The sequence below is a fragment of the Panthera tigris genome, chromosome D2 (assembly GCF_018350195.1).
Source record: "Panthera tigris isolate Pti1 chromosome D2, P.tigris_Pti1_mat1.1, whole genome shotgun sequence".
In the NCBI taxonomy this organism is placed as follows: Eukaryota; Metazoa; Chordata; class Mammalia; order Carnivora; family Felidae; genus Panthera; species Panthera tigris.
The window spans coordinates 60,845,566-60,863,361 of record NC_056670.1 but is presented as its reverse complement, the minus strand read 5'-3'; the positions used below and the strand labels follow the sequence as shown (position 1 = coordinate 60,863,361).

The following is a 17,796-nucleotide window of genomic DNA, read 5'->3' as shown; positions in this document are numbered from 1 at the left end:
TGTGTTTTAGGCTCTGCCGGCAGCTCAGAACCCTTGTCTACCACGCACATTGATGCTGCAGCAGATGTCTGGGGACACACACCTCCTTGGCTGTATCTCCCTCATCCTGCTCTGCACCTGTGGGTGCACCTCTGGAGGGCCCCCTAAAAGGTCCTGCAGGTGCCATCAGCCTAGATGCTCCAGCTTGAGGACTGAGGGGAACAATATCCTTCCCTACCTGTACCATACTTGTGATACCTAGCATTTCCATCCAGACTAGTAGAACAGGAGAACCTGATACAGCCGGAGGAAAAAGGCAAAAATAATACTCCCCTGCCCTCCCCTTCACACCCAACTCCCACCTAGTCTGAATTCAACTCCTCCACCTACAAGCTGGGTAACCTTTAGCTAGTAACTTCACCTAAGCCTTAACCTTGGTCCCCGGTTCTGTAAAATAGGGACAGTGGTACCTTTCCCATAGGATTGTGGGAGCATTACACAAGGTGATGCATGTGGCCAGACACGGAGGAAGCCCCAGGCGGTGCCAGTTCTTGTCAGTCATGCAGAGACACACAGACACAGCGACCTCTGCTATGGTCACTTGCACACATGCAGATACACAGAGGCCCAAAGCCACAGGGAGCTCGCACACGGGCACACATGGGGACACACAGGAGCCACTCCATACAGGCCCTTGCTCTGCCTCAGCCCCATTTGATTGGAGCTGGACCAGACCTGTTTTTCTGGGAGAACTGGCAGCATCAAAGGGAGCCCTTTCAGCTCTGCCCCACTTTGATATGCTGATGGAGGGGCCCTGGCCTGGCTCCCCACATACTCAGACTTCCATGCCACAGCTCCAGGCATAAAACCCCACAGCCCCACCCCTTTAATTTTTGAGCTGGGGGAGTAGAGGCGGGAGGTGCAGCTGGGAAAGGATTTCTTATCCACAGTCCATAAACACACGGGCACACTCACAGCGACACAAGCAGACTGGACATAAAAGCACCTGTTTTATGCTCACAGGCATAGCGCCCTGCCAAGCAGGGAGGGGACCCAGCAACCTTGCAGATCCAAATCCTCTGACTCCAGATTCAAGGCTTTTTGCACTGTGAGAGGCTGCATTAGCCCTATCTCCACCGTCACCACCACCACTGTCACCATCATCACAATTACCATAGCCACCATCAGCACCAACAGCATCACCACCACCACCATCATCCCCACCGCCAGCCCTACCATCCCCACCACCACTGTCACCACCACCATCCCCACCATCCCCACCACCATCCCCACCATCACCATCATCCCCACCACCATCCCCACCACCGTCCCCATCATCCTCGCCATCCCCACCACCGTCCCCATCATCCCCACCATCCCCACCACCATCCCCATCATCCCCACCACCATCCCCACCACCATCACCTTCATCCCCACCACCGTCCCCATCATCCCCACCATCCCCACCACCATCCCCATCATCCCCACCACCATCCCCACCACCATCACCTTCATCCCCACCACCGTCCCCATCATCCCCACCACCATCCCCATCATCCCCACCATCCCCACCACCATCCCCATCATCCCCACCACCATCACCATCATCCCACCGCCATCCCCACCATCTCCACCACCATCCCCACCACCATCACCTTCATCCCCACCACCGTCCCCATCATCCCCACCACCATCCCCATCATCCCCACCACTGTCCCCATCATCCCCACAATCCCCACCACCATCCCCATCATCCCCACCACTGTCACCATCATCCCACCGCCATCCCCACCATCTCCACCACCATCCCCACCACCATCACCTTCATCCCCACCACCATCCCCATCATCCCCACCATCCCCACCACCATCACCATCATCCCCACCATCCCCACCCCCATCCCCATCATCCCCACCACCATCACCTTCATCCCCACCACCATCCCCATCATCCCCACCATCCCCACCACCATTACCATCATCCCCACCATCCCCACCCCCATCCCCATCATCCCCACCATCCCCACCACCATCACCATCATCCCCACCATCCCCACCCCCATCCCCATCATCCCCACCATCCCCACCACCATCACCTTCATCCCCACCACCATCCCCACCATCCCCACCGCCATCCCCACCATCCCCACCACCATCCACCATCACTGCCATCACTACCTTATCATACATACCATCACTGTCTGAACCGACCAAGGAGCCCTCTCGAACCCTGATACAGCACAGAGGAAAGACCCAACGGGAAGGGCAGAAGGAGGGCGACACGCTTCCCAGGAGCCCAGGGGAAAAGGTCAAGAAGCTGAGGCCCTGCCACAGCCCTGCATTCTCCCAAACTCCAACCTTATTGGAGACGGTATCTTCCCAGCCTGCGTCTGAGCCTCCTTCCCCTCGCTCCTCCCACACCCACAGAGAACTGGTCTCCGTCAGGTGTGGCCCTCTTGGTTTCCCAGTGCCAGAGGCAGCTGTGGAGAGAGAAGCCCGGGGTGGGGGGGGGGGGGGCAGGAAGGGAGGGAGGGGCAGAGCCCTGGCTGCACACACAGGATTGGATGGCTTGTGCCCTCTCAGCCAGCCCCTGACTAGAAGGTTTCTCAAAGACACGGTGACCTCGGCCACTGCCCTGAGCTCTGCCCGTCTCTGCCATGAGGCGGGCACCTCCTGGGCAGAGTGGGCCACAGGGGCCATCCTGAAGCAGCGGTGAGGCGGGAGGAGGCCGTCAGGCCCCGTGAGGGGGGGGCACCATGGACAAGTTCCGGATGATTTTCCAGTTCCTGCAGTCCAACCAGGAGTCCTTCATGAACGGCATCTGTGGCATCATGGCACTGGCCAGCGCCCAGATGTACTCTGCCTTCGATTTCAACTGCCCCTGCTTGCCCGGCTACAACGCAGCCTACAGCGCGGGCATCCTGCTGGCGCCCCCGCTGGTGCTCTTCCTGCTCGGCCTGGTCATGAACAACAACGTGTCCATGCTGGCCGAAGAGTGGAAGCGGCCCCCGGGCCGCCGGGCCAAAGACCCTGCAGTGCTACGCTACATGTTCTGCTCCATGGCCCAGCGGGCCCTCATTGCTCCCGTCGTCTGGGTGGCCGTCACACTGTTGGATGGCAAGTGCTTCCTCTGTGCCTTCTGCACTGCCGTGCCCGTGACCGTGCTGGGCAACGGCAGCCTGGCACCCGGCCTGCCCCCACCCGAGCTCGCCCGCCTGCTAGCCCGGGTGCCCTGCCCCGACATCTATGACGGCGACTGGCTGCTGGCCCGCGAGGTGGCCGTGCGTTACCTGCGCTGCATCTCCCAGGTGAGGGGGTGCCACGGCCTTGGCATGGGTCTCCCCTCACAGCCTGGGGTCCCTCTGGCAAGGCCCAATCCCTCGCTTCTTGAAACGGGGCTTTCTCAGGGTACAGTCGTGTTTCTCAATGGATTGGAGCTCCCCAGACTGGGCTGGGTCTCCCCCTCAGACGGAGCTCTTTGGGACAGGGGCGTATTTTCCCAACTGAGGCCAGGACTTCTGAAGGCAGAGCCGTGTGTCTTCCCTGGATCAGCACCACCTGGGAAAAGTGATGTGGCTACCTCAGCCCAGAGGTCCGTCCTGTCTCGAGACCCCTAGAGTGGACCCAACAGCTCAGGCAGCCCCACCTTTTCCATCCTGAGCTCCGGCTTAGAAGCCTGGTGTATTTGCATCCTTTTCTTCTTCCAGGCCGGGGCGGTGGCGAGGCAGGTGGGTGGCTGGACCATTTGGGTACATTTCCCTGGCAAATGCCCCCAGCAGGTGCCCCTCTGCTCAGGGAGTGGGATCCGAGGGTCCTGGGTCCCCTGGAAGGGAGGGTTTGGGTGAGGGGATGTACTGTTGGGATGTACCCTAAAGGCAGGGGTGGAGGGCCCACTGATGGGCCAGAGCTTGGTCCTCCCCAGCCCCACTCCCTCATCCTCTGCCCCCTGGACGCCCCCCACCTAAGCCCCCAGGCCTCCCCTGCAGTCCCTGCAGCACGGGGAGGAAGCGGCAGCAGGCCCTGGCAGCAGATGGACCAGGGGCTGTCAGGGGAGGGGCAGGGGGCCGGGCCTGCCCTGCCAGGGCTAGAGAAACACTCTGCTCTGGCAAGTCCAGACCCCTGGCTCCCCATCTCCGGCCCTCCCGTGGAGCCCGTGTCACCACCACCACATGGATGTCGCACTCCGAGTGTACGAGCTCTGCTTCCCTCCCAAACCACGCCCTCCCTTGTGGACACTTGTGCCATCGTGCCAGGCCTCAGGGCCTGGGGCAACTGTCCCTCCACCCGACCTTTAAACCACTGCATCATAAACTAAAAGGTCCCCCAGGGGACACGCTGCCTGGCTATAGACATGTTTCATCTGGCCTTCCAAGTGAATTCAAAATTCAATTTTGGAATTGGTCAACCTCCTCTGAAAACCAGAAATTTTCCCATAAAATTCAGATTTCTGGCTTTACATAAAACGTGAAGATATCTTGGGGCGCCTGGGTGGCTCAGTCAGTTGAGCGACCGACTTCGGCTCAGGTCACCATCTCAGGGTTTGTGAATTCGAGCCCCGAATCGGGCTCTGTGCTGACAGCTTGGAGCCTGGAGCCTGCTGCGGATTCTGTGTCTCCCTCTCTCTCTCTCTCTCTCTCTCTGCCCTTCCCCCACTCATGCTCTGTCTCTCTCTCTCTCTCTCTCTCTCTCTGTCAAAAATAAATAAACATTTAAAAAAATTAAAAAAAAAAAAAACACATGAAGATCTCCAGCCCCACGGGGTGCGCATTTCCTCTTGGAGCAGCACAGGGGATGCCTGCTCTCCCTCCCCCCACCCCCCCCACCCCCCCACCAAGCACGTGCTCTGCAGCTCCCCAGCCCGTGTGTGCTCTGCCACAACACCAGTTCCAATTACAGGCGCTTACCTCGCATCCTGAACCGGCCAGACACTTCTCTGTGCAGCTGGGGGCTGATCCAGAAGCCCAGGTTAGGAGAGCATCCTGCCCAGGGCCTGACTGAACTATCAGCAGAGCAGATCTGGCACCCAAGCATCTAGGGCTCTTCAGCACAGAGTCTGAGCAACTGTCTTATTTGTCTCCGTGACCCTTGAGGGCCCAACTCAGAGCCCACACAGAGAAGCCTCGTGTAGTGCTAGCTACTGAAAGGCAGACAATGCCGGGAGCCAGAGGACAGGTACCAGACTAAGAGGACGAAGGGTCACTCTGGCCCTGGGAGGTGAAGGAGGACATAATAATAGTGGCTAACAGTTCCTGAGCGCTAAGCACGTACCAGGCTGTGTGCCGTGTATTATTACATTTAGTCCTCGCAGAAAACCTATGAGATATGTACCGTCAACAACCCCGTTTCATACGTGGGGAAACTGAGGCACAGAGAAGCCAGACACCTTGCTCCTGGTCAACTGGTAAGGACTGGAGACAGGGTCCAAAGCCAGGCAGCCTAATTCCAAGGTGTGCCCGGTTAACTCCTGTGCACTGAGTGCCAGGCCCACAGGTGGGGCATTTTACTCACATGATCCCATTTCCGTGCCCATTTGACGGAAAAGGAAATGGAGGCCAAGAGGTAAGATCATTTGCCCTGTCAGTCCTCTTTTCCCTAAAGGCCCTGACATACAGAGTGCTTTGGGGGGTTTAGGCAGGCTTGGGAGGCTGGAGAGCAAGGCCAGCCGACTCCCTCCTCTCTCCTCTGCAGGCACTGGGCTGGTCCTTCGTGCTGATGACCACACTGCTGGCATTCGTGGTGCGCTCTGTGCGGCCCTGCTTCACACAGGCCGCCTTCCTCAAAAGCAAGTACTGGTCCCACTATATCGACATCGAGCGCAAGCTCTTCGACGAGACGTGCACGGAACACGCCAAGGCCTTCGCCAAGGTCTGCATCCAGCAGTTCTTCGAGGCCATGAACCACGACCTGGAATTGGGTCACGCCCACGGGGCACTGGCCACGGCCCCCGCCGGCTCAGCTGCCCCAGCGCCCCCCGAGGGTGCTGAGGAGGAGAGGGAGAAGCTCCGTGGCATCACGGATCAAGGCGCCGTGAACAGGCTGCTCACGAGCTGGCACAAATGCAAGCCGCCCCTGAGGCTGGGCCAGGAGGAGCCGCCGGTGGGCAACGGCTGGGCGGGCGGCGGGCCCCGGCCTCCACGCAAGGAGGTGGCCGCCTACTTCAGCAGAGTGTGAGCTGTGGCCAAGCGGAGAGGCAAGAGAGGGGGTCTGAGCCCATGGCTTCTCAGACCCCCAAACCAGATGGGAAGATGAAGTCTGTAGGTTCTGGGCGGTAGGCCCCCGGAGCAGACCCACATGCCCGGGCATTTACCTACCACTGAGGCAGGAAATTTGGAGCTGGACGGGGACCTTAGTCCTCCAGCGGTGACACAGCAGTATGAGTCAGAAGGGCTCAGAACTGGCTCGTGGGGGGGAGCAAACTCCCACCTGACCAGCCCCTCCCAAGCCACTTCACCCCTGCTTCGCTATCTCCTCTCAGGTTCTACAGCCATCCTTGCTCTGAATTGCTACCGTCTCTGCTCCCTTATGCGCAAGTCTCAGGGAGTTGGGGGGAGGGGGACGTCCAGTCATCTCACAAAGCAGGAATCCTGATTTGGGTCAGTATCCTGAACGAGGCTGAGAGTGGGCCGTGAGGACATGGCCCACAGCCTCACCCGATGTCACACACCTGCAGTGCTAGGTGATGACACAAGATGCCAGAAGTTCTGTCTACTTAGGGGAAGCCAGAGTGCGTGGTCACCACAGAGGCCACCCAACAACTTGAGTATATTTATTTAGTGCTGAGCACAAGTCTTCCTGCCTTAGCCATTTGAGCTGCTGTAACAAAATACCACAGACCGAGTAGCTTATAAACAACAGAAATTTACTTCTCACACTTCTGGAGGCTGGAAGTCCAACATCACGGCACCGGCACGGTCACGTTCTGATGGAGGCCATCTTCTTTGTTCAAAGCCGGCACCTTCTCAAGGGAGCTCTCTGGAGCCTCTGGTCAAGGCACTAATCCCATTCATGAGGCTCTGCCCTCATGACTTAAGGGCCTCCCAGAGGCCCCTCCCCCTAGTACCATCACCCTAGGGGGTTAAGATTGAGCACATGAATGGGGGGGGGGAGGCACATTCAGACCATACCACCCTCTCTTGGAGGGGTCCTTGGAGACCACCTGAACACCTCCTTCACATCCAGGTCTTGTGGAAAATCAGACCTCCCCTGAGCTCAGGCATTTAGAAAAGAAGCTGAATTTTTCCCATTTTCTCAGAAACCCTACTCCCCGGGAAGGGGTCTCTAGAGTGCTAAGAGGCTCTGCCCTGAGATGGGGAGGAGGGTGGAGGAGTGGAAGGGGAGCTGCCTGCGGCGGAAACAGCTCAGGCTCCAGAGCCAGAGAAAACTGGGTCACATGCTGACTCTACCAGTTACAAACTGTGTCCCTCGGGCCAACTGCTTCCTTTTCTGTGCCTCAGTTTCCTCATCTGTATAATGGGGCACCTACCTGATGGGGTTGTTATAGTCATGAAACAGGTGAAGGGTGTAAAGCACAGAATAGGTACTCAGTATGCAGTGGCTAATGTGTTTGTAGATTTCTGAGCCTGACAGCTTATCCGACCCTGGACAGAACGGGGAGGGCGACATAAGGAACTGGAGACACCTTGTCGAGGAGGGAATTGAGGGCCAGGAAGATGTAAGGCCCACTCATCTAGGAATTCATTTTGATCTTGATCCCTACAACATCGCTTTAATAATTTCCCTTCTTCCCAACTACTCTTCCCTCCGTTCCCACTTCTAAGACTCAGCCTGAGCTCCTTTCATTATTTGGGAGGAGGAGGACACGCCCAGCACATCAGGAGGTACAAACGCCAAGGAAAGAGCAAGATTTTGGGTCAGGCAGATTGGGGTTCAAGAACTAGAGCTGTAGGACCTCACCAAATCCCTCCAAACTTCAGTGTGTCTATGTGAAAAACAGATCTTAAAAAGACCTGCTTTTCAGAATTATGCTGAGGATAAAGGAGGAGAACTTTTGAGGAAGAATCTGGAATGGTGTTTGGCACCTGGTAGGATCTGAATAATAACCACTGGTCCTTTCCGTTCATTTCTGCACAGGGACAAGCACAACTCAGGGAGGCCAGCGTGGCACTCGGCAGTCCCACCGTCACAGAACCACAAACGTTGCAGAGATGACACAGGGGGGATCTTGAGGGAGGTCTTTCCCTTAATCATAGGGCTCATCTCGCCTCTCCTTGGACAGGGCTCTCCCCTTTAGAATTCTTGACCCGTGACTTTCCAGCCTCAGCTTGCACACTCCCACAGATGGGGAGCTCATGACCGCTTTCTGGGACAGGCTGGGCAGCTCTGATGGTTACAAAGGGGTTCTTGCGGCAACTCGCCTTCTTGTAATTTCTACCCGCCATCCGGTGGTCCGCGCACAGGGCCTCAGAGAATCACGGTGCCAGCCCTCCTGAGATGTGAAGCAGTGCCGGGGGAGTTAGCTGAAGTATGGACAGAAGACCCAGTGGTGGGGAGGAGGACCGACAGGTGCAGGGCGGCTCTGAGGGAGAGGAGCCAGAATAAGGTAGGGAGGCCGTGGCCTGTGCATCCTGCTAGCAGTCAGCATCAGTCTGGTGGCGCCTCTCCTCCAACCCTCCTGGGGCCTCCGTGGCAGCTCCTGTCCAGTGGGGGTCAAGCACGGACAGCACTCCTGACACTGGCAGGGAGGACAGGCCCAGACAGGATCTCCCGGAGGGCCCCCCTGCCTGGCCCCTGAACTGGTCCCCCTGGTGTGCAGCTGGCTCAGGAGGGCAGGCGCGGGCCAGGCGCTGCTAAACAGGCAGCCCAACTTCCTCTCCTTTTGCACCGCCCTCACCACCCGCCCTCCCCTGCCTGGCGCCCGAGGGAGGCTGTTTTTCCACTCACTGCTACTGCCCGAGTTCCATCCTGCTGTTTCCTTCTCTTCCTGGAGTTAAAACTTCTTAGAAAACAGCGCCAGGCCAGCCCAGGCCCTGCTGGTCTCCAGCTCCCTGCTCCAGTACAGAAGAAAGCACAAGACAGCCCGAAAGCACTTCGGGTCAGGGCCGCCCTGCAGGCCCACGCCCCGCGGAGGCTGAAGCCACTGGTTGTCGCCCGCAACTGGCCCCAGGTAAGAGGAAGGGCCCTTCTCTGGGGTGTGCCAGGTGACGGGGAGGATGGGGAGGATGGGCGGGCTGCTCAAGGCCACCCGGAGGGATTGTCCTGGGAAGAAAGGCCCTTCCGAGGCTCCTCACTCTGGGCCCCGCCAGTTGTGCCCCTCCCAGCCTGTCCCACTTTCTGTCCCGACTGCTGTTGTCAGAGGTCCCACCCAGGCCTAGATGTGACCCCTTCCTGGCCTGTGAGACAGGGCCGGTAGTCTCAGCTGATGGCCTGGTTTCTTCTCTGTTCACTACCCCAAGGATTCAGGTATCTTGTACCCCACTTTGGGCAGCTTCTGAACCCAGGGCCCCCATGAAGGCTCATTAGGAAACTTGAAGCCAAGAGGGGAAGAGCAAGAGGGAGAGGAGCCTGCCTTTAACCCATTCATCCCTGGCAACATTATAAACTTTTTCCCAGAGAGTGCAACCGGAGGCCCTGGGCTGAGTGGGAGGGAGTCAGGTCCCTCCTCCTGCTCCTGGCTCCCCACGTGGTCACTGCCGGGACCCATCTGGCAACCTGGGCAGAGACCAGGAAGGGTGGCGGGTACAGAGGAGGTAGAGAAGGAAATATGGGCAGGTCTCCCCCGCTTTGTTTGCTGCCCACTCCATCCCACCACTCCCAGGCTTCTTCTGGCTGTGGGCTTTTCTTCATCCCCTAGATTGGGAGGACATAGGGCCACACCCTGGAATGTCTGCTTGTGTGGGTGGAGCCTAGGAAGGGAGTCGGGACAGAACATGGCTGGAGCCTCAGCCATTTCCTGGCAGGCTGCCAGTACCACATGGCGGAGCAGGCTGGGTATGGGCTGGTGGGGATGGTCAAGCCTTAGCCCATCAAGGCTGCCTGTCCCTGGCAGGCCGGGCAGCCCCCCGGGAGGCTGCTTAGAAAGGGAGGGGTAATGGGTGGGGAATGGAAGGTTCACCAGGGCTCTCTCATGGATGAGCACAGAGCAAGGTCAGGAGGCCAAGAAAACAGAGGACTGACTTCGCTAGACCCACCCCTGTCCACTTCCCAAGCCTCCTTACATCAGGCTCGAAAGTCCTGCCCGGGCACCTCCATACTTTATTGGCCTCGAGCAAGGCACTTACTCCTCTTTAGACCTTAGTTTCCTGATACTTGCAGGAAGGAGAAACATGCCAGCTGCCTCACCTCTGGGAGCCACCCTAAAGACTTGACAGGGTGAGGTAGAGGGTTTCTGACACAGAACAGTTATTAGGCATCACTTTTCCCCCTTTCTTTTCCCCCCAGCACCGCTAAGGAGAGAGCAAGGGCCAGAATGATTTGGCCTCTTCTCACAGATGAGGACACCGAGACCCAAAGAAAAGTCATGAAGTACGTTGAAAGCCAGGATCTCCTAAACCAGTCCAGATGCTGAGGTCTCCAAAATGAAAAGTTCTCATGAATTCTAGGAACGCTGCACCAGGCTTACCACTGACCGAGTCCCCTTCCTCCACCCCACCCCACCCCACCTCACTGAGTCAGGCCCAAGTCCTTTACCAGGACACCCACTCAGCTGTTATACCCATGGGCTACAGTCCTTGAGGACAAAACCCTCCAAGTAGTCCTAGGTCCCTTAACACATCAGAACTACTTGGAACCCCATATTCCCCAGGGCCACAAGGCCATTCTTAATCCCTCCTTCAAGGGAAGCTTGTGGGAGTAACAAGAACCTGAGTGCCTGAGGCAGACAGACCTGAGCATGAATCTCATCTCTGCCACTTACTTACATGTGACCTTGGCAGGCCCCTCCCCCTCAGGAAGCCTCCACCCTCTCTGCATACACTGGGGATATGACAACACAGTGAGATCCTGACCATGGGCAATGAGGGATGGAAAGCACCTGGCACCTAGCAGGGTCTCAGTGAGCAGTGGCTGCCACCACCCTGTCCACCAGGCCCTGGGGCTCCCCAAGTCTCCTTCCCATCTCACCAGCCTGGCCACACAAGATCCCCTCAAACCCTTTCAGTTTTCAGAGGCACACATTTATCAGTCACTTACTGTCCCACAGGGAGCGCTCGGCCAGCCACTAGAGGGGCTAAGATGGCAAGACCTCGCCCTGCCTTCAGATGCCTATCAGCCTGCACGCCTTCTTAGTCCCACCAGGAACCATCGACCCCAGGCTCCGCCTGCACCTCCCCTTGCAGTCGGTCCCCCAGCCGACTCATCACCATGGCAGCCCTGATTGCAGAGAACTTCCGCTTCCTATCGCTCTTCTTCAAGAGCAAGGACGTGATGATTTTCAATGGGCTGGTGGCACTGGGCACAGTGGGCAGCCAGGAGCTGTTCTCTGTGGTGGCTTTCCACTGCCCTTGCTCACCTGCCCGGAACTACCTATATGGGCTGACAGCCATCGGTGTGCCCGCCCTAGCACTCTTCCTCATCGGTGTCATCCTCAACAACCACACCTGGAACCTAGTTACCGAGTGCCAGTACCGGAGGACCAAGAACTGCTCGGCCGCCCCCAACTTCCTCCTCCTAAGCTCCATCCTGGGCCGTGCGGCCGTGGCCCCCGTGACCTGGTCTGTCATCTCCCTGCTGCGCGGTGAGGCCTACGTCTGTGCTCTCAGCGAGTTTGTGGACCCCTCCTCACTCACAGCCGGGGAAGAGGGATTCCCACCAGACCATGCCACGGAAATCCTGGCCAGGTTCCCTTGTGGGGAGGGCCCTGCCAACCTGTCAGGCTTCCGGGAGGAGGTCACCCGCAGGCTGAAGTACGAGTCCCAGGTAAGGCTGTGCAATGGGAAGTTGTTCCTCTTTCTTCCCTAGGCGACGGCTGGTGGGGAGGTGCTGGGATGGTCCAGCCTTAAAGGCAGTTGTCCTCAGGGGCTGAGGTCTCCAGGAAAGCACTAGATTGTCAGCGTCAGGTGTCTGAGCCAGGTAACCTTTGAGTTAGGACTTGGTGAAACAACTTTTAAACATTAAAGGAATGTTCTGGCTTAGACTAAGCCTCGATCCCAGTCACAGATTAAACCTCTACTTCGGGGTGCCTGGGTGGCTCAGTTGGTTAAGCGGCCGACTTCGGCTCAGGTCATGATCTCGTGGTCCGTGAGTTCGAGCCCCGTGTCGGGCTCTGTGCTGACAGCTCAGAGCCTGGAGCCTGTTTCAGATTCTGTGTCTCCCTCTCCCTGACCCTCCCCCGTTCATGCTCTGTCTCTCTCTGTCTCAAAAATAAACGTTTAAAAAAAAAAAAATTAAAAAAAAAAAACAAAAAACCTCTACTTCACCCAGATTGAGCACAAACCCTTGCAAGCTTATGAAACGGTTGCTGTCAGCTAGGAGGTGACACGTTCCTATTCCGGGAAGGACCCCGGCCCAGCACGAAGTCAGCCTTCAAGTGCTGCTGTCATAGGGGAGTCCCCCGAGCCAGGAAGGGGTGTTGACTCAGGACGCAGTGGCTGCTGCCCTGATCCTAGCCTTAGCTGTGGCTCAATTCTGAAGGAGCAGAGGTCAGCCTGGGGAGAGAGAACAAGGGCAGAGACGGGGGCAGAAAACACAGCTAGGAGTATTAACTCAGAGCAGCAAGGGATGAGGGACACAAGGAGAGCACAGGATTTTCTAAACAAACAAATAAAACACAACAGAGAAAGTGAGTTCAAGGGAGTGAGGACAAAGAAGTGGAATCACAGCCATAAGGGCCGGTTTCCCTTCTAGAAGTAGAATCTGCCCTCAGGGGGGTTGTGGCTGAGGTTCGGTTCGGCCCAGCCCAGCCCAGCCGGAGCCCTCTGACCAGCTCCTCCCACTTCCTCCTGGGGCGGGTGAGGGTCTAGGCAGCTCCTTGCCCCTCCTCAACCCTGCCCCTTCTCTGGCCAGCTCTTCGGGTGGCTGCTTATCGGCATGGTGGCCATCCTGGTGTTCCTGACCAAGTGCCTCAAGCATTACTGCTCACCACTCAGTTACCGCCAGGAGGCCTACTGGGCGCAGTACCGCGCCAACGAGGACCAGCTCTTCCAGCGCACGGCCGAGGTGCACTCGCGGGTGCTGGCCGCCAACAACGTGCGCCGCTTCTTCGGCTTTGTGGCGCTCGACAAGGACGACGAGGAGCTGGTGGCCAGGTTCCCCGTGGAAGGCACCCAGCCTCGGCCACAGTGGAACGCCATCACGGGCGTCTATCTGTACCGCGAGAACCAGGGCCTCCCGCTCTACAGCCGCCTGCACAAGTGGGCCCAGGGTCTGGCGGGCAACGGCACGGCACCAGAAACCGTGGAGATGGCTCTGGTCGCCTCCTGAGGGACCGGTTCCCACACTCTTTGCCCGTGACGGTGCCTGGACTCAAACTGAACTCTACCGCCTGCTCACAGCATCAGAAGGGGATGATTTTTTTTTTAACTTTTTGGGGAAACAGGTCAGAAGCAAGTAACACAAAGCACCCTGGGGTGTGGAGAGCTAGTAGACAATGTGGTCTGCTCCGACAGCAAGGCTCTCAGACCTGAAGAAACGCCCTGTCCTGCTGCCACCAAACACTTGGTCAACCGCTTTGGGGAAAAGGCCCTTTCCCAGAAACGAGCCTTAATTAACTATGATGTGGACAACTGCTTACCGGTGGGACTCCCAAGCTGGGAAGCCCCGGCCAGCAGAGCCAGGTGAGCGTGATATCCTTGTGCAGGATCGTGCACTTACCATATGTGTGATTGCACGCGGATACCTGGCTCAGCAGTGCTCAGCCAGGAAGCTGCCCTCCAATGTAAGCCTCTGGCTTTATTTTATAGACTTAAAATTTTTGATAAAGTTGTTCCTAGTATAAACGAGTAGCTTGGTGTCTGCATTATTGGATGGGCTATGCCACAGCAGGCTGGTGGTCACGGAGACAGGCCCAAATCCCATCGCCTTGGGATGGGGGGGGGGGGGGCGGCAGATAGAGAGACTCTGAGCAAAATTAAAATGGATGGAAGGGAGGGCAGGGGTGCAGGGAAAGCCAAATGTTCCCACATGTGGGAAGGCCCTACGGCTGATGATGTGTTGATAGTTAGATTCAGTTATCTGATTTGATCTGGGGAACAGGTGAAGCCTGGCCTGTCTCAGACGGAAGATCACCTTAAATTCCATGAGTCAAAAGACCCAACACTCACTCAGGAGGGTAGACTAGCTCCTATAACTTAGTGCTAATGACCAAAAGCCAGGATAGCCCCAGCTCTGCCTCTCCCCACCACCCACACATGCCACCCTTGTCTGATCACCTCCACCATCTCTAAAACCTTTGATGCTCTCCTTGTCCCTGTCCTGCTTCCCAGCATTCAACCCAGTCACTTCCCATAGGAAAGCTCTCCAGTTCTCAGCACATTTAAAGCGCTGCCAAAGAAAACGTTTAATCCCCTTAAGACCAGCCAGAAAAGAACTGGCCTCTACAACTGAGTCTGTGCTGGCCTCCAAGAATTCTGGAACATACAGGATTATTACCAAAGGAGGTGGAGACCACCTTTCTGGGAAATTTACAAGGGTCCCAGGGAGGCGTGGGTGTGGTGGACCCAACATGTCCCCTTTCCCTCAGGTCTCAAGGAAAATCATCCAGCCAATCAATGCCCTCCATCCAAGGATCTCTCCCCATCGGGGCTATAGGGAGACACAGAAAAACTGTGGTCTCCCCAACTCACACAGCACAGCAATCTATGTCCTCACCGAGCCTCCTAACTACCCGGCCCCACCACTATTCCAAGTAGGACTTTTTGACCCCATTTCACAAATGAGGCACCTAACTTAGGAGAGTCTGGATAATCTGGGCCTGGTGGGCCTGGGAGGAAACCTCCCAGGTGGTTCATGTCAATACCTGTGGCTTTCCTCTCAGGTACCCGGGTTCCCCAACTGCCCTTTCTGGGGTCTGCCTTCATCCTCCTGTCCCAGCCTCACTGAGTCCACAAAAGGGCACAAGTGCTAGCTGAGCGCAGGCTGCTGGACTCAGCCTAGGGGAGGAGGCCCACTCCCTGGATCTTGCTGACCCCCTCTAGTTGGACCAAGAGCCTGCTGGGCCAGAGTGAGATCCTGACCACCAGGTCATCAGAAGTTAGCCCCTCCATTCCTGTCCCCAGCAAACTCCCAGGAAAGAGAGCGCCTCAACTTTTCTAGGGGTACAAGAGTCTGCTGCCTACAACCACTGAGCAGCCTCAGAAAAGGGTACAAATGAAGTAAACTAGTACTTAAAATAAAACAAGCAAAAAGGCAGTCTAAGAAAGCTCAAGTTCTTTTCCATCCTGACAGGATTACCCTAAAAGGTGCCGCAGAAAAAGCAACACTTAAATAAGAGTCCTCAGACAACACAGCTTTTCAGCTGCCCACGCGCCTGAGATTCGCCAGGGCTGGCCCCCTGCCGACAGTGGCCATCTGAGGCCCGCGGGCCACTAGTCCTCCAACACGGAGCTCTTGGCTTCCACGTATTCCAGGGCCTTCGCCTTCACGGCCTGCACGTCCTTCTCAGTGCCGTGTTGTTTCTCATAGTCCAGGTAGCGCTTGAAGAAGAATTTCATTCGCTTGGGAGCCAGGCTGAGATGAATGACCCGCTCAAAGATGTCCCTGTGAGGAAGAGCAAGGCAGCATTTGCCTGTTGGCCCCGGGCACTCGACTGCTGGCTAGCTGTCACCCACTCGCCCTCTGGCCCTGGACCCAGGCTGTCTGTTTTCCAGCACTCTCACATCTGTCTTTACATTCATTACCATTTTAAAGTCCTAAGGTGTCCATGCGAAGATAGACTGCCACCCTCTTTCTAGATCAAACACCCACAGGCTTGGGCAAGGCACTAGTTCTTTCTGACCTCAATCCATCCATCCCTAATCCTCTCTGCCTTGTGGAGACACAGGCGACAACAGCAAGCCCATGAACAGTCTCTATCACCAGAAGCAGGTACAATGAATTACGCAGGAAACCCAAATTTCCTGACTCCCACACCAGGACCAGCCTACCACCCACCCCAGGTTCCAGATACAGAAAAAGAGGTTGCAAAGTGAATGCCACAGGACCTGGTATGTCATGTCAAAGATGTTCTTCAGAGAGTGTAAGAGAACCGGGGATCCTGGAAGCTGACTGTGGGGCTAAAACTTATCCACTTGGCCAATGTCCCCCGATCCCCACAGTTAAATCAGCCCCGATCTGTCTTCCCCTCTCACCGGACTTCCTTCTGGCTGCCATGCTTAATGGTCATGTCGATGTAAACCGACCAGACATCAGTGCGCTTTGGGTAGGTGCTCAGTGTGTTCTCAAAAATGGCTTTGGCCCGTTCCGCATCCCCTAGCTGAAACTCCAGCTGGGCAAACTTGGCAATCACATCCACATCTGCAGGGAGAGGACAGCTCAGATACACAAAGCAGACAGACCCCTCACCACAGCACAATGTGCTACATGTCAGACACCGTCTGACCCCTGACTCCCTGCTCCCAGGTTCCAAGATGACAGTTGGGACAGTGGGGCAGGTTAGGGCCAAATACACAGACGGGTACTGATCTATGACTTCCACTGGAGAGTCTCTCTGGGCCCAGTAGGGAGAGGGGGCAGGGGCAACGAAGTTAGCACTAATTGTTTTTTGTTCCTTCATCTTTGAAGTTTAGCATCTGAAATGCAACACACGGTTACATCCATGAGCATGTAATCAATAGAAAAATAGTTATATGCCCTCCACTAGGCTTTCCCAACACCACACCCCCCTCAGAGAAAACCCCAAATCCCTACGTCCAGATATCAGAGAGCCTAATGTGATCCGGAATCAGGCTGGAAGGTGGGGACGAACACTCACGCTCTTTATTGGGCAGACACTCCAGGGCTCGCTGCATCACACGGTGACTGGCCCCAGCCTGGCCCCTCCGCAGAAGAAAGGCACCATATTTGATCCAGACAGATTTCTCCTGCCTGAATCGCTTCAGCATCCGGTTGTAGAGCTCACCAGCTTCCTGTGGGAAAGAAAAGGTAAGCTACAGAGTGTTATACAACAAAGACAGGCAGCAGCTATGCTCATGAGAGGCTAGATGTAGCCTCAAACTCCAGTCACTGTGCAGGCCCAATTCTAGGTGCCTGAGGGAAGCAGAGAGGCTCACAGAACACATGAAGGAGCCTTACAGGTGGGGAGTCTCCCTATCAATCCTGTGCTGCATGGAAGTCCAAACAGAAGAGAGGTGAGAACAACATGGGGGCACAGGAGAGACAGAAAAGGGACACTCCGCCGAGCTGCTGCCTCGTGGCTGTAAACCCAAGGGATATACACCAGGGGTCAGCTGTCCCTTCACTTCCTTCCACTGCCGGCTGCAGTCCTAAAGTGGAGGGGGGAGGAAATGACTCCGCCCACTTAGAAGCCAAACAAGTTAGGGCCCAGATGACACATAGCAAGCCTGTGGCAGGGCTGTATCCAGAATGGGGGAATTCATCCCTGTGACTTCCCTGCTGCCTCTGTGACTCCTAGGAGTTAGTTTCTGAGCAGCTAAGGACCCTCTGGCAGCAGGGCCACCCAGATCAGACTCCTACCTGGAATTTCTCTGACTTGGTGTAGATGTCAGCCAGATGGAGAAAGACCTTGAGAGGCTCATTGTACTGCACAGCCCGCTCAAAGACCTTGGTCAGTGACTCCGGAGAGCCGTACATGTTCTCTAGATTCAGCAGAGCCACCCATACATTCAGCTTCTCCTGCTCCTCTCTGGAGAGAAAGTCAGCACATGAGCTCCATCACCTCAGCCCAAGAAAGCCCCCACTACTGCCC

The 17,796-nt window shown here is 56.6% G+C and overlaps 3 protein-coding genes across 5 annotated transcripts in view; 2 read left to right on the top strand and 1 right to left on the bottom strand.

Annotated features, from left to right (window-relative positions):
- Positions 1-2,734: 2,734 nt before the first annotated feature.
- CALHM1 (calcium homeostasis modulator 1) lies at positions 2,735-6,149 on the top strand. Its single transcript, XM_042960028.1, has 2 exons — positions 2,735-3,286; positions 5,667-6,149. The coding sequence occupies exons 1-2, from the start codon at positions 2,735-2,737 to the stop codon at positions 6,147-6,149; spliced, it is 1,035 nt and encodes a 344-aa protein (XP_042815962.1).
- Positions 6,150-8,812: 2,663 nt separating this feature from the next.
- Positions 8,813-13,944, top strand: CALHM2 (calcium homeostasis modulator family member 2). 2 transcript variants are annotated; one of them, XM_007080245.3, is made up of 4 exons: positions 8,813-9,102; positions 10,377-10,460; positions 11,137-11,852; positions 12,939-13,944. In XM_007080245.3, the coding sequence occupies exons 3-4, from the start codon at positions 11,298-11,300 to the stop codon at positions 13,353-13,355; spliced, it is 972 nt and encodes a 323-aa protein (XP_007080307.1). In that variant the 5' UTR covers positions 8,813-9,102; positions 10,377-10,460; positions 11,137-11,297; the 3' UTR covers positions 13,356-13,944. The 2 variants fall into 2 exon arrangements, with proteins under 2 accessions (XP_007080307.1, XP_007080308.1); XM_007080246.3 differs by lacking the exon at positions 10,377-10,460.
- A 52-nt stretch (positions 13,945-13,996) lies between these two features.
- PDCD11 (programmed cell death 11) overlaps positions 13,997-17,796 on the bottom strand; it is a 45,440-nt gene continuing 41,640 nt past the window's right edge. Inside the window, exons 33-36 of one of the 2 annotated variants that reach the window (XM_042959899.1) lie at positions 17,565-17,733; positions 16,843-16,996; positions 16,220-16,385; positions 13,997-15,629 (exon numbers count right to left, since the gene is read on the bottom strand). In XM_042959899.1, the coding sequence (XP_042815833.1) occupies positions 15,458-15,629; positions 16,220-16,385; positions 16,843-16,996; positions 17,565-17,733 (661 nt within the window). In that variant the 3' untranslated portion in view covers positions 13,997-15,457. The remainder of the gene's footprint in view (positions 15,630-16,219; positions 16,386-16,842; positions 16,997-17,564; positions 17,734-17,796) is intronic. The other variant, XM_042959898.1, reaches the window with a different exon arrangement.

Excerpts from the sequence above, each read along its gene's own strand:
- CALHM1 (XM_042960028.1), top strand. The coding sequence starts at position 2,735 with ATGGACAAGTTCCGGATGATTTTCCAGTTCCTGCAGTCCAACCAGGAG. Across the intron at positions 3,287-5,666 it reads ACCTGCGCTGCATCTCCCAG|GCACTGGGCTGGTCCTTCGT; the intron begins GTGAGGGGGTGC and ends TCTCCTCTGCAG.
- CALHM2 (XM_007080246.3), top strand. The coding sequence starts at position 11,298 with ATGGCAGCCCTGATTGCAGAGAACTTCCGCTTCCTATCGCTCTTCTTC. Across the intron at positions 11,853-12,938 it reads GGCTGAAGTACGAGTCCCAG|CTCTTCGGGTGGCTGCTTAT; the intron begins GTAAGGCTGTGC and ends TTCTCTGGCCAG.